The following is a 12,506-nucleotide window of genomic DNA, read 5'->3' as shown; positions in this document are numbered from 1 at the left end:
ACAGTTTTGCCCGGGGTGTGCATGAAGCGCAGGCGACACCCCCTTACAATATTATTTGAAGGGGTCGTCATAACAACACCCCCCCCATTTCTCTATAGTGCCCTAGTAGTACACAAGAAAGTAATCAAAAAGGAAGCCCTTAAAATAAGTACTGTGTATCACCATCCCATAGGGTTAGGGTACCGCAGGTTTAGGCCTCACAGGGTTAGTCCTCCCGCATGGGTTTAGGAATAAAGAAAAAAACTACCTCCTTAAAATTAAGAAGGGGTTTTTAATGCTCAATAAGCATTTTGTGGGAAAGCACCCTAAAATTTTATATTTTACCTCTAATTCTTTTTCCTTCGTCTAACCTCTGTCGAATAATTTGAGACCTCTCATGGTAGAATAAACATCTCTCTCTAGCTCTCTCTTCTTGTCTAAAATAGATAGAATAGATAGATAAATAGATAATTTGAGACCTCTCATGATAAAATAAACATCTCTCTCTAGCTCTCTCTTCTTGTCTAAAATAGATAGAATAGATAGATAAATAGATAATTTGAGACCTCTCATGATAAAATAAACATCTCTCTCTAGCTCTCTCTTCTTGTCTAAAATAGATAGAATAGATATAAATGTAGATAAATAATAGATATTTGAGACCTCTCATGGTAGAATAAACTTCTCTCTCTAGCTCTCTCTTCTTGTCTAAAATAGATAGAATAGATAGATAAATAGATAATTTGAGACCTCTCATGGTAGAATAAACATCTCTCTCTAGCTCTCTCTTCTTGTCTAAAATAGATAGAATAGATATAAATGTAGATAAATAATAGATATTTGAGACCTCTCATGGTAGAATAAACATATATTTCTAGCTCTCTCTTGTCTAAAATAGATAGATAAATAGATAATTTGAGACATCTCATAGTAGAATAAACATCTCTCTCTAGCTTTCTCTTCTTGTCTAAAATAGATAAAATAGATAGATAAATAGATAATTTGAGACCTCTCATGATAAAATAAACATCTCTCTCTAGCTCTCTCTTCTTGTCTAAAATACAGGGTGGGGCAAATAAGACCGGACAAACTTTAAACGGCCATAGCGCCAAAACTACTTGACCAATCAGGACGTTTGACCACACTATAAAAAGCTTAGGCAATGACCTTTTAGCACAAAAAAATCTTTGGACGAAGATGGACGTGTACACCGAGCTGGCCGCGCATATGTAAAACAAGGCAGATTCCAAATGCGCCGGTGGTTTAATCTGGATTCTCGACTAGGGCACACTAAATCTGACATCAGCCCATCTGTAGGTGAGGTAGAGTTATGCAACTTGCTGGGGATACTGTTAAATACATAAGTAAGACACTAGAAAAGACTAGAGCTCTCTATCTGAAATGGATTGGCCGTAGTACTCCAGCAAAGTGAAACGGGGCAGAGTTTTAGATGTAAAAAAAGTCAAAAACCGTGAAAATTCGTGAAAATTTCTCGGTTCTTGACTCCAGGGACCAATATTGGACTTTAAAACTCATTTTAGACTATGCGTTGACAACCCTAACTGAAACTTAATGCCTTTTCCAAAAAGGTAAAGAACGTCGTTCTAGCTCAACTGTGGTCCAAATAAGAGCCTCCGTGTATAAGGGTAGCTTTAAAGTTGGGCAAATTTGGATCCTGCGGTTACTCACGTTTTTAAGGAAATGTGGCCTTCCAGGAGCCCGATCTTAATTCAATGGACTTTTGGGCCTGGGGCTACTTTGAAGCATGCACCAATAGACGTGCCCATACCACAAAGACCTCCCTCATTGCCACTATCAAGGAGAACTACGCCAGCTTGGACAGGTACATTTTGACCTGGACCTGCCGGCGGTTGAGGAGGCGGGTAGAGGCGGTGATTAAGGCTGGCGGCATTTTATTGAATAATCTAGTAGTCATGTACCTATTTTGCTTGCCAGTTTTTAAAATTCAATAAAATCTTTAAAATTGACGATTTTATGTTCATTTGTTTAGAAGTTAGAATTTGTCCGGTCTTATTTGCCCCACCCTGTAGATAGAATAGATAGATAAATAGATAATTTGAGACCTTTCATAGTAGAATAGACATCTATCTCTAGCTCTCTCTTCTTGTCTAAAATAGATAGATAAATAGATAATTTGAGACATGTCATGTAGATAGAATAGATAGATAAATAGATAATTTGAGACCTTTCATGATAAAATAAACATCTCTCTCTAGCTCTCTCTTCTTGTCTAAAATAGATAGAATAGATATAAATGTAGATAAATAATAGATATTTGAGACCTCTCATGGTAGAATAAACATCTCTCTCTAGCTCTTTCTTCTTGTCTAAAATAGATAGAATAGATAGATAAATAGATAATTTGAGACCTCTCATGGTAGAATAAACATCTCTCTCTAGCTCTCTCTTCTTGTCTAAAATAGATAGAATAGATAGATAAATAGATAATTTGAGACCTCTCATGATAAAATAAACATCTCTCTCTAGCTCTTTCTTCTTGTCTAAAATAGATAGAATAGATAGATAAATAGATAATTTGAGACCTCTCATGATAAAATAAACATCTCTCTCTAGCTCTCTCTTCTTGTCTAAAATAGATAGAATAGATATAAATGTAGATAAATAATAGATATTTGAGACCTCTCATGGTAGAATAAACATATATTTCTAGCTCTCTCTTGTCTAAAATAGATAGAATAGATAGATAAATAGATAATTTGAGACCTCTCATGATAAAATAAACATCTCTCTCTAGCTCTTTTTTCTTGTCTAAAATAGATAGAATAGACCACAATTATGGTAATTTGCTTTATCATAATTGGGGTATACATAAATTTATCGCCCATTGTCTTATCACTTAAGACCCTGATTTTATAGGATAGGCATACCTTAGTTAAAATAGTTCTAAAATCACTTCACATTCTAAACTCTATTTTTTAATATCAAACAATAAATGTATAAGAATGGATGTATAACCCAGACAACTACATAGTTCCAGTGAACTGGACTTTTTCCGTCTGCTGGTAAATTGATTTTTGTTCTTTTGTGTTGCGACTTGTCTGTTTTAATATTTCCGACGTTATTGGCTGCAACTCAAAGGCCCAATTAAAGGTCGACACAGGGTCCCACTGCGGGAACATACACTTATTTATAATTCAAATTACAATAAAATTCAAATAAATCATTTAACTGAAAACTCAATAATTCAACTTTCACACGAGTTAAGAAATCATTGTTCCTATAATCCTAAAAAATCATTAAAATCTCACCAAAAAGACGTATTAATACTTTAATCATTTAAATGAAACTGAGTTAGAGAACGAAAATTTAGTTATTAATCGCAGCGTATTATAGACAGATTTCCGTGGCTATCAAAATGAAAATTTTAAGTTTAAACCGGTTTTGTTAGTAAAGCAAACTGGTATCACTTAGGTAAATGATTTTTATTTTAATATGCGTAGAAAATTGTCTTTAATACGATGCTATTAATTTTTTAGTAATGCTGAGAACCGGTTCTATTCCAACGGATATTAATCAGTTACGAAGCCATACTGGAAAAAAAAATATTTGAATTTAGAGGAAGCAGCAAAAATTGTACTAAAATGAAATTAGGTTGAATTCGCACGGTTCTGTCTCAACATTAGAGGTAAAGATAATAGAGTATTCATGGCAGGGATATTAAGGGATAGGACAATGGACGATAAATTGATGTCCCCAAATAGTTACCGCTTGCAATTATTGGTTGAAAAGTTAAGCTGCTGATTTGTAAAACTTAATTCAGCTTGAAGTTCCCAAAGTTTGTAATCTAAAGAGAGATCGTGTCCATAAAACTTTGGAGACCAGTATAATTTGCAGTCCATATTCCCCCCTAAACAGACCGTGCCACTCCAGGTATCAAAAGGGATAAGACAATGGCCGATAAATTGATGTACATCCCCAATGTTGATACACAAAATTAACCCTTCTACAGATTACAATTAGGGGTTGATACGTTTAAACATTCAAATCAATGAATCAACCAATTAAAATTCAATAAAAGTCACCAAAGCTGCCGAGCTAACGAATAAGAAAAATAAACTCTAAAACTTTGGGGACCTGTGTAGTAAACCGCCCAATGTCCCCTCCCTCTCAGGAGCCACTCACTTAACCTGGCTACCAATTGAAAATTGTAAGAATATGCGAATAACACTTGTGTATGTAAGAATGTTTTTTGAACGTTCTAGTAGTCTATAAGTCTGCTTTTAAAATTACTTCAACCGTGAATTTTGCGGTGAACAATTACATCCGAAAGAAAAATATATTTTGGACAAAAAAAAAGTTGATTTCAAGATTAACACCTGTTTTGTTAGCCCCGAAGGGCCGAAGGCCCGGTCTACCAAAACTGATACCTATATTTAGATTTCTATTTCAATATTTGTGGAAAATTGTATATAATACCATATCGATTAGCGATAGCCTTCGGTACAAACACACATATATCCTGTTATTTTTTATATATATGGAATGAAAACTATTTACCTTTGCGTTAGGGTGCCATCGTTTAGAACTTGGAACAGGAGGCTACAACCATATTCATAGAAAGCCAAAGCTGCTCTATAATCACCCACCTCGTCCGCCTTACGTCCACGCCTAAGGAAAAAGGATGAATAAATCAGAGATAAGACAAAGGCCGATAAATTGATGTATATTGTACCCAATAATGATATACAAATTTAACCATTCTGTAGATTACAATTAGTGGTTGGAACGTTTGGACACTCAACTTAAAACTAACCAATCAAAATTCAATAAAAGTCCCTAAAGTTGCATAGCTTGCGAATAAGAAAATGACATTATAAAACTTTGGAGACTAGTGTAAGAAGCAGCACAATGTCCCCTCCCCCTCTTCGAATTAATCCTTTAAAAGAAGGCTAACAACATAATAACAGTAAAAACAACAGTAAACTGTTATGTAATCTATACATAAGTAGCTGCACTTCAAATGTCATATGTAAAAGAAATTCTCAGTAAAAAATGTTCAGAGATCTTAAGGAATAAGACATTGGACGATAAATTATTGTAAATCCTTAAAGATGATAAACAAATTTACTCTTTCTGTCGATAAATTTACTAAATAAAAAAATTGGCAACTTATATTTCGGAACCAACCAAACTAGATTTAATATAAGTATCCAACCAATATGAGAACGTGTATAAAACTGGGTGCCAGTATAATTTAAAGCCCAATTTTCCTTTCCTCTCAGAAAAAAAACAAGGATGATAACATCCATAAAAGCGAAGCTCTGGAATGGTTAGACAAACGAACATTAACACTTGTAGAGTGTCAGAACTATATATAAGTTCAAACAAAGTCCTAAGTATATTTGTTGAAAAATTGCTTAAATACATCACAATTTTTAAGGACATACATACATTTATAGGAATCAGCATGGAAAAGTTTGAAATCGATAGGACAATTCTGAGCTGTTTAAATTAACGAAAAGAGCTAACTGTAACGGACGGACGGACCATTTTAATAATAATGGTTAGAACCTATTAAGAAATAAAAAAAATATACGAAATATTTTACAAAAATACACAACATAGAATTTAACAATAAGCGTTGATAATACGATTATTTATGGGGCACTATTAGCAAAGAAAATTCTTTTCAGACGTCAACCTATTTATATTTGTAACTTTTTTTTATACTTTTTGAACAAGGATAACATTAACTATGTATACTATTATGAGCGCAGCCTTTTGAATAATATATAAAGTGTGTTACTTTATTTTATGTTTTATTATTATTTGGCCACAACTTGGTCAAAAATGCCCACAAATCAGACCTTTTTCGACCAAAGATACTCAAATGGTTCCTTTACAAGCCCAATCAATCAGTTTTAAGATATTTTTATATTTCAAGAAAAATTTATGAAAATACTAAAAAACAGCAAATTTGGGTGTTACCTTTTATATGCACGGATACCATAAAATCAACAGAAAAAATAATAATCAATGCACAAATCCCTTCAAGAATAGCCAATTTAACAGAATCAAACTTTAAAAATGACAGAAAAGTAAAAATAAGTATTTTTTCTGTTGATTTTATGGTATCTGTGCATATAAAAGGTAACATCCAAATTTGCCGGGTTTTTTTTAGTATTTTCATCAATTTTCCTTGAAATATAAAGATATCTTAAAACTGATTGATTGGGCTTGTAAAGGAACCATTTGAGCATCTTTGGTCGAAAAAGGTCTGATTTGTGAGCATTTTTGACCAAGTTGTGGCCAAATAATAATAAAACTTAAAAAAAGGTAAAACACTTTATATACTGGTACTTACGTCTAGGTTAATTTGTCCTTCCGTTTCAAAGCTTCGTTTTTAAGAATGTTGTTATCCTTGTTAAATTTTGATATTAGAATAAAACACTAAAGGGGGGAGGGGTTAAATAAAGTTATGTCCCCTTCCAAAGGACTATCTTTCGACTTTCTATTTGGGTCTTTGAAAATCAACCTATAGCGTCGGGAGTAGTAACACAGCCAAGTTGCTAAAAAAGAGCAGAAAGCAATTAGCTAGCAGACATAAAAGGTCATTAACATAGAGGGGTTCATGTTGTTGTCTGGTTATACATCTATACTATAAATTTATTTTTTGATTATCCAAATTTAATACAGTTTTCTCTCGCTAAATTGATGTAATTTATCCATATAAATACAGTTTGCTATTGCTAAATTGATGTAATATATCCATATAAATACAGTTTGCTATCTCTAAATTGATGTAATTTATCCATATAAATACAGTTTGCTATCGCTAAATTGATGTAATTTATCCCTATAAATCTGGCATTGAAAACTTTTGAGTTATAACTCAAAAATTTAATTAATTTTCCATTGTTCTAACCCTATATTTCTGAGTAGTATAGCAATCAAAATAAATCAAGCATATTTTTACATATGGAAGTTTAATTTTTTTTGTGAAAATACAGAACAGCCAAAAAATTTTAAAAATGATACCTAGTATATGTTAAAATTATATTTACTTACAACAATTTACATATTTACATTTATAGGACGGAGAATTGTACTGACCCCCAAAGTTTACAAACACATTCTCTCAATTATCGTTGTCATTCAGGGCAAAATATTTCATCTAATAGTGGTTAATTTTGTTAATCATATTTGGGGGTGTAAATAAAAATCTTGGGAGGAAAATATTTGGGTAGATTCCCTTTCGTGGCAACGCCTCTTAAAGGGACTGTGAACGTAAATTTTTCTCATCTTAATATCAAATCTTAACATTATCTCATTCATAATAACTCACAGATAGAGCAAAACGCGCTTTTGTTTGCTTAAAAAACGGCTTTTTCCGACGATTTTTTATAAGGTACGGGGAAAGGAAGAAATTTTCCGTATTATATAAAATGTGCATTAAATTGCTTTTTTCTCCCATTATAGCTAAAATTAAACTTTTTCACATAGTTCTAGATTTTTCCTAACAGTTAAGCTGACTTTTAACATAATCCTTGCTTTAATCCAATGTATAGTTACTTAGAAATTGATAAAATAAGCAATATTTTTTTATTGAAAACCAAATACAATAACAAAGCCAGAAACAGGTTTTTTATTAGTATCCAATTAACTTTAAATGGCCCATCTCTCGCCCACCTTTAATTACAAATTTGTAAATAATAAAGACGCAATATTTCTTTATAAACAGTCTGATAAAAGTGTAAACTAATTCTCCAAAGTGGGTTATTTATTGTTCAACACAATAAAAAAGGATATTATTATTTTATATAACCTATGAGATTCAACCCTTTGTAGACAGTGAGGTATTTTTTTTGTCAATAATACGAATTTAAAATATGTCTTTATTACCTAATTACTACGTTATAAAAAAACGAATTGGCAATTTTATAGCATAAATAAATCCTTAACAGTAAGTAAATTGTTTCAACTATATATGACAAGTTAAATATCCCTACAAACATTATAAGAAACAAAAACGTTCAGATTTTACCTGTTTTTTCCTTTTTCCCTCTCAAAATACCATAAAATCAAGGCATTATTTCTGGATATTTTTGTGAATAGGACATTTTTGGTTGATCAGTGTAGTGAAATGTGCTTAGTAAATGTTAAGATTTGATAATCAGATGAGAAATTTTTACGTTCACACTCCCTTTAAGGGGCGTTTAGTCGTATTTTCACAATGGCATTTGATAGGCTATTTGAGGTTAGGTCAGGTTATATTAGGTTAGGTTTGCCTCGCAGGGTTAGAGCCCCCCGCAGGGATTAGAAATAGGAGAAAAGCTAATGTGAAAATACGAAGAAACGACCCTTAAGAGGAGTTGCCACGAAAGGGATGTTCTGAATATTCTCTGAGGGCGATTTGTCATGGGAGGGAGGTGGTACCCTTCCCAAAATAGTTATAAACTTTCCAAAGATCAATGAGAAGCTACACTGTAACGGAGAACCATATCGGTTCTTCGGTTAGGGAGATCCTTTAGTACAGACAAACATAAACAGACACAGTTCCTTTTATTTTTATATAAAGATTTTTACGATACCACAAAAACATCAAAATTTTTTGTATATGATAAAATATTTAAATTTAATTGACTCATAAAAGCAAAGAAATGGGGTAAAAATTCTATCAAAACATTTTATTCATACTTTAAGTAGATCAACTGAAAATTGATTGCCTATTTCTTCCCTAATTTTCGAAGTTGTACAGTTGATAACCCAAATATTGCAAAACCTATTTTCAGCTACACTGTTAAAAATAATTTTTTTTTTTAGCATCAGGTAATACTATATATTCTTCACATTAATGTATAGTATCAATCCGTACATACTAGGAAAAAAACCTCATTACGATACAAGGAAGTTTTCAATGCTGTATTGAGTATTAGGTAATGTTCAGTGAAGTAACATATAGCACTAAATAATGTATTTGTCTGTAGAGTATTATCCAATACGCTCTTGGGAATAAAATTCAGTACGGTAGAAGTAATTTTTCATTACCCTCCTTCGCAATTGTTGTTACCCTCTATCATAATTTTTGATACTCTGGAGAGTATGAAACTGTTTTACTTTGGATGAAAGATCAGTTTATAATATATGATTATTATATGTACATATACATTTTGTTATATCAACAAACATACCAAGCAGAGCCATAAAACATTAATTTAAATGTAAATTTAGTAAAAAAATTACTTTAAAGATGTTTAGGACTAAACATTATCCTTAAAAATAAAAACTATGGTCAGTCATAATTACAAAAAACAAAATTATAAATCTGAGCATAAATAGTAACATTTCATCTTTGTCTAAAACGACCAAGCATTGAAACACTTCCATGAGAGGTGTGCACGAATGGTGTCTGTTTCAATTATTCTTTACAGTACAGATTCGTACCCTAGAACGTATGAATAGTTACTATTTTAATAAACCATTCTCTTGCGTATTGTCTGATACGCTACAGCGTATGAAATAGTACTAAATCAAGAAACATTTCTACAGCGTATTTTCCGATACCCTACAACGTATAAAGTATTACTATTATTATAAACTTTTCTACAGCGTATTCTTTAGTACCCTAGAGCATATCAATCGATACTAAAAAAATGTATGGGTTCTGTATAGTAATAATTATTGTGTTATATAGTATTACATAGTGTTATATATTAATTATATAGTTGTAGCGTTCTTACGGGTCCAATACTCTCCAGAGTATCAATTGATACTAAATAAAAAAATTATTTTTAACAGTGTACTCCAGTCAAAGGGAAAAGCGATATAATGTACTAGAGTTGGCTCGATATAATTATCTCCCTATTGGCTAGTTTTCTATATGCATATCTATTTCTCAATAAATCTATTTTCCTCACCCGGCATTACTATCTAAAAGAAAGTAAATATTTAATAATCTAAATGATTTTAAAAAGATTTTTTAAATTATATTTTTTTCTTTACATTACCATCACCAAAGGGTTAATGATGATGATTACAATTTTAGTTTAATATTTGAACACACAAAGTGTCGCCACAATCGAATTCTTTTAAAATAGAGTTTTCTTAAATTTATTATATTATAAATCTAAATTTTCTTTTTTATGATTAGAAATTAAATACATTGATATAAGGTAAATAGCAACATGAAATTAAAAAAAGGAATTTATTTTTAATAAAGTAAAATAATGGGTCTTATCGTTCTGGGCAATGAGAGTTTATTATGGATTATTGGAGCACTATGAGTTTTAAACAAATATTCCTTGGAAAACTTGAGCTCGTTTATAGACATTTATTTCCTATATAGATCTGACATGGATCTTGAAGCAATTAAGCAGGCCGTTTTGTACATGTTAAAAATTGGAAGATTTCATTAAATAAAAGTTATCGCAAATATACTTAGTAAATAAACGAATTATACATTCAAAAAAATTTTCTTCCAAATTTTTATTTTTGTTGTTGTTGGAAGGATGAGGAAACTATGTACACAATCGGAAACTCAAATTCATCTGACCTTTAGTAGTTCAGCTCAGGGATCTTAAGGGATAAGACTATAAATTAATGTACATCCCAATTGATGATAAACAAAATAACAACTTCTACAAATTAAAACTATTGGTGGGAACATTTAGACACTCCACAGTCCCTATGTGAAAGGCAGGTTATATTGGGTAATGAATAACCCCGCAAGTTTTAGGCCTCTCACAGGGTTCAAGTATAGGAAACCACCACCCATCCTTCTTTTTATTTAAAAAAATAAGGTAAGGGGGGGTTTCAGTGAACAACAGGCACTATAAGGGAAAGCAGCAAACATTTCAAAAATCAAAGCATATTTTAATTAAATGATAAATTGAATTTTAATCAATCTATCCATTAAATTTATGTTAAAAGCATATAAGAAAATGATTTATGATTTTGTTTTTCAATTTTATCTTTAAAAATTCAAATTTTAAACGTAAAAGACAAAAAGATATAAACATAAAATTATTAAACAGATTATTATGATCGGAAATCGAAATCTACAAAATATTAATTTATCTTCAATTAACCTATTCCTCATCAATATATACTGCATAGAAAGTTTGAGAATGAATGCCATTTACTAAAATCTAATTAGGGGGTCTGACTATAACAAGGGTGATAGTATGCACAAACATCAATTATTTTAAAGCAACCAAAGACTTGTCATCCACCAATTATGGTAAACAAAATTACCCATTCTGTAGTTTTGTTTGGCAATGCAACTCAATCAGAACTAAGTAAAAGTCTCCAAAGTTTTTTTTATCATAGAATGATAAAACTTATTTATATATATCTTTAGGGACCAGTTTCCCATCCCCTTGCCTAATACAGACAGACTTGATAACAGAATATAAAGAAGATTCACTGCAAAAAATACAAATATTTGAAAAACAAAATATGGCAAAATTTGATGTTTTTTTTTCATGCAAATAATCATGTTTAATATGAAGGTGTAGCAGTTTTTGACATTTTTAAGATGCGTTCCATGTCTATAATTGTTCCCTTTCATAACTACATCTCTTTTTTAGTAGGGGATGGGATTTAGCAAGTTTATTCAACTTTAGATTTATAAAAAAAATTGGGGTAAATTTAGTATAGGTAAAGTTGGCAAAATTCAGGGAAAAGACGATGGAGGATAAATTGATTTTCACCCCCAATGATGATAAAACATGGACCCTCCTTGCAGATTGAAATTATTGGAGGAAATGTTTGGACAGTTCTATGTAGTTTGGAACGAACAAAAGTCAAACCTCTAAAATATAAAGGGGGTAGAACTTGAAGAATAGATGTGCACAAAAAAAAAACTTACTTTAAACAGTCCAAAGGTTCCACTAGCTGCGGGTGTTTGTAAAGCTGCCTGCAAATATCAAAGTTCATAAAACAATCCTTTTTATTAAAATTTTACATGAAAAACGACATTTAGGGACGACCTTTTCCTTACACCAGAGGAAATAAGAAATTTTGGGAAGTGGTCTATAGAGGTGCATAATGGGTATAGATGTCACTGCTTTTGGCCTACTTATTCTATTGACGTCAGGAAATATCCCATACTCCATCTCTTTTCTATGACGTTTCTTTCCCCTTACCTTTCTCCTTCCCTCTACTATGACGTCAATAGAATGTGTAGGTCAAAAGCTTTGGCATCTAAACCCCTTTTCCTAGCTACAAATTTTGGTTCCGAATAATAAAAAAAATGTATCAAGACATCTAGCTATAGAAATACATCCTTATATAAAAGTAACAGAATCAGTGTGTGTCTTTACTGAAGGATATCTCTTACCACTGGACTATAATGGTTCTTCTTTACAATGTACCTTCTCATAGGTCCTGGGAAGGTTTATAACTATTTTGGGAGAGTATAATAACATCCAAAGCATTTTAAAGCCACTAGAGGCCTCGAGGGGCGTAGCCGCTAGTTTAAAATAATATTTCATTTATACTTAGTAATTCATAACAAAAAACAATGCTAACAAAATAATTATTTG

The 12,506-nt window shown here is 31.6% G+C and overlaps 1 protein-coding gene across 2 annotated transcripts in view; it reads right to left on the bottom strand.

Moving 5' to 3' along the window:
* The window catches only part of LOC145328724 (uncharacterized), a 32,346-nt gene extending 20,439 nt beyond the window's left edge, over positions 1-11,907 (bottom strand). The window contains exons 1-4 of one of the 2 annotated variants that reach the window (XM_080172532.1): positions 11,831-11,907; positions 4,519-4,629; positions 2,544-2,588; positions 325-371 (exon numbers count right to left, since the gene is read on the bottom strand). In XM_080172532.1, the coding sequence (XP_080028658.1) occupies positions 325-371; positions 2,544-2,588; positions 4,519-4,629; positions 11,831-11,898 (271 nt within the window). In that variant the 5' untranslated portion in view covers positions 11,899-11,907. Of the gene's footprint in view, positions 1-324; positions 417-2,543; positions 2,589-4,518; positions 4,630-11,830 lie in introns of both variants that reach the window. The other variant, XM_080172530.1, reaches the window with a different exon arrangement.
* Positions 11,908-12,506: the final 599 nt, after the last annotated feature.

Source organism: Acartia tonsa, chromosome 9 (genome assembly GCF_053477335.1).
Source record: "Acartia tonsa isolate MP-2025a chromosome 9, ASM5347733v1, whole genome shotgun sequence".
Lineage (NCBI taxonomy): Eukaryota > Metazoa > Arthropoda > Copepoda > Calanoida > Acartiidae > Acartia > Acartia tonsa.
The sequence above is the reverse complement of the archived record's forward strand: the minus strand, read 5'-3'. Positions and strand labels throughout refer to the sequence as shown.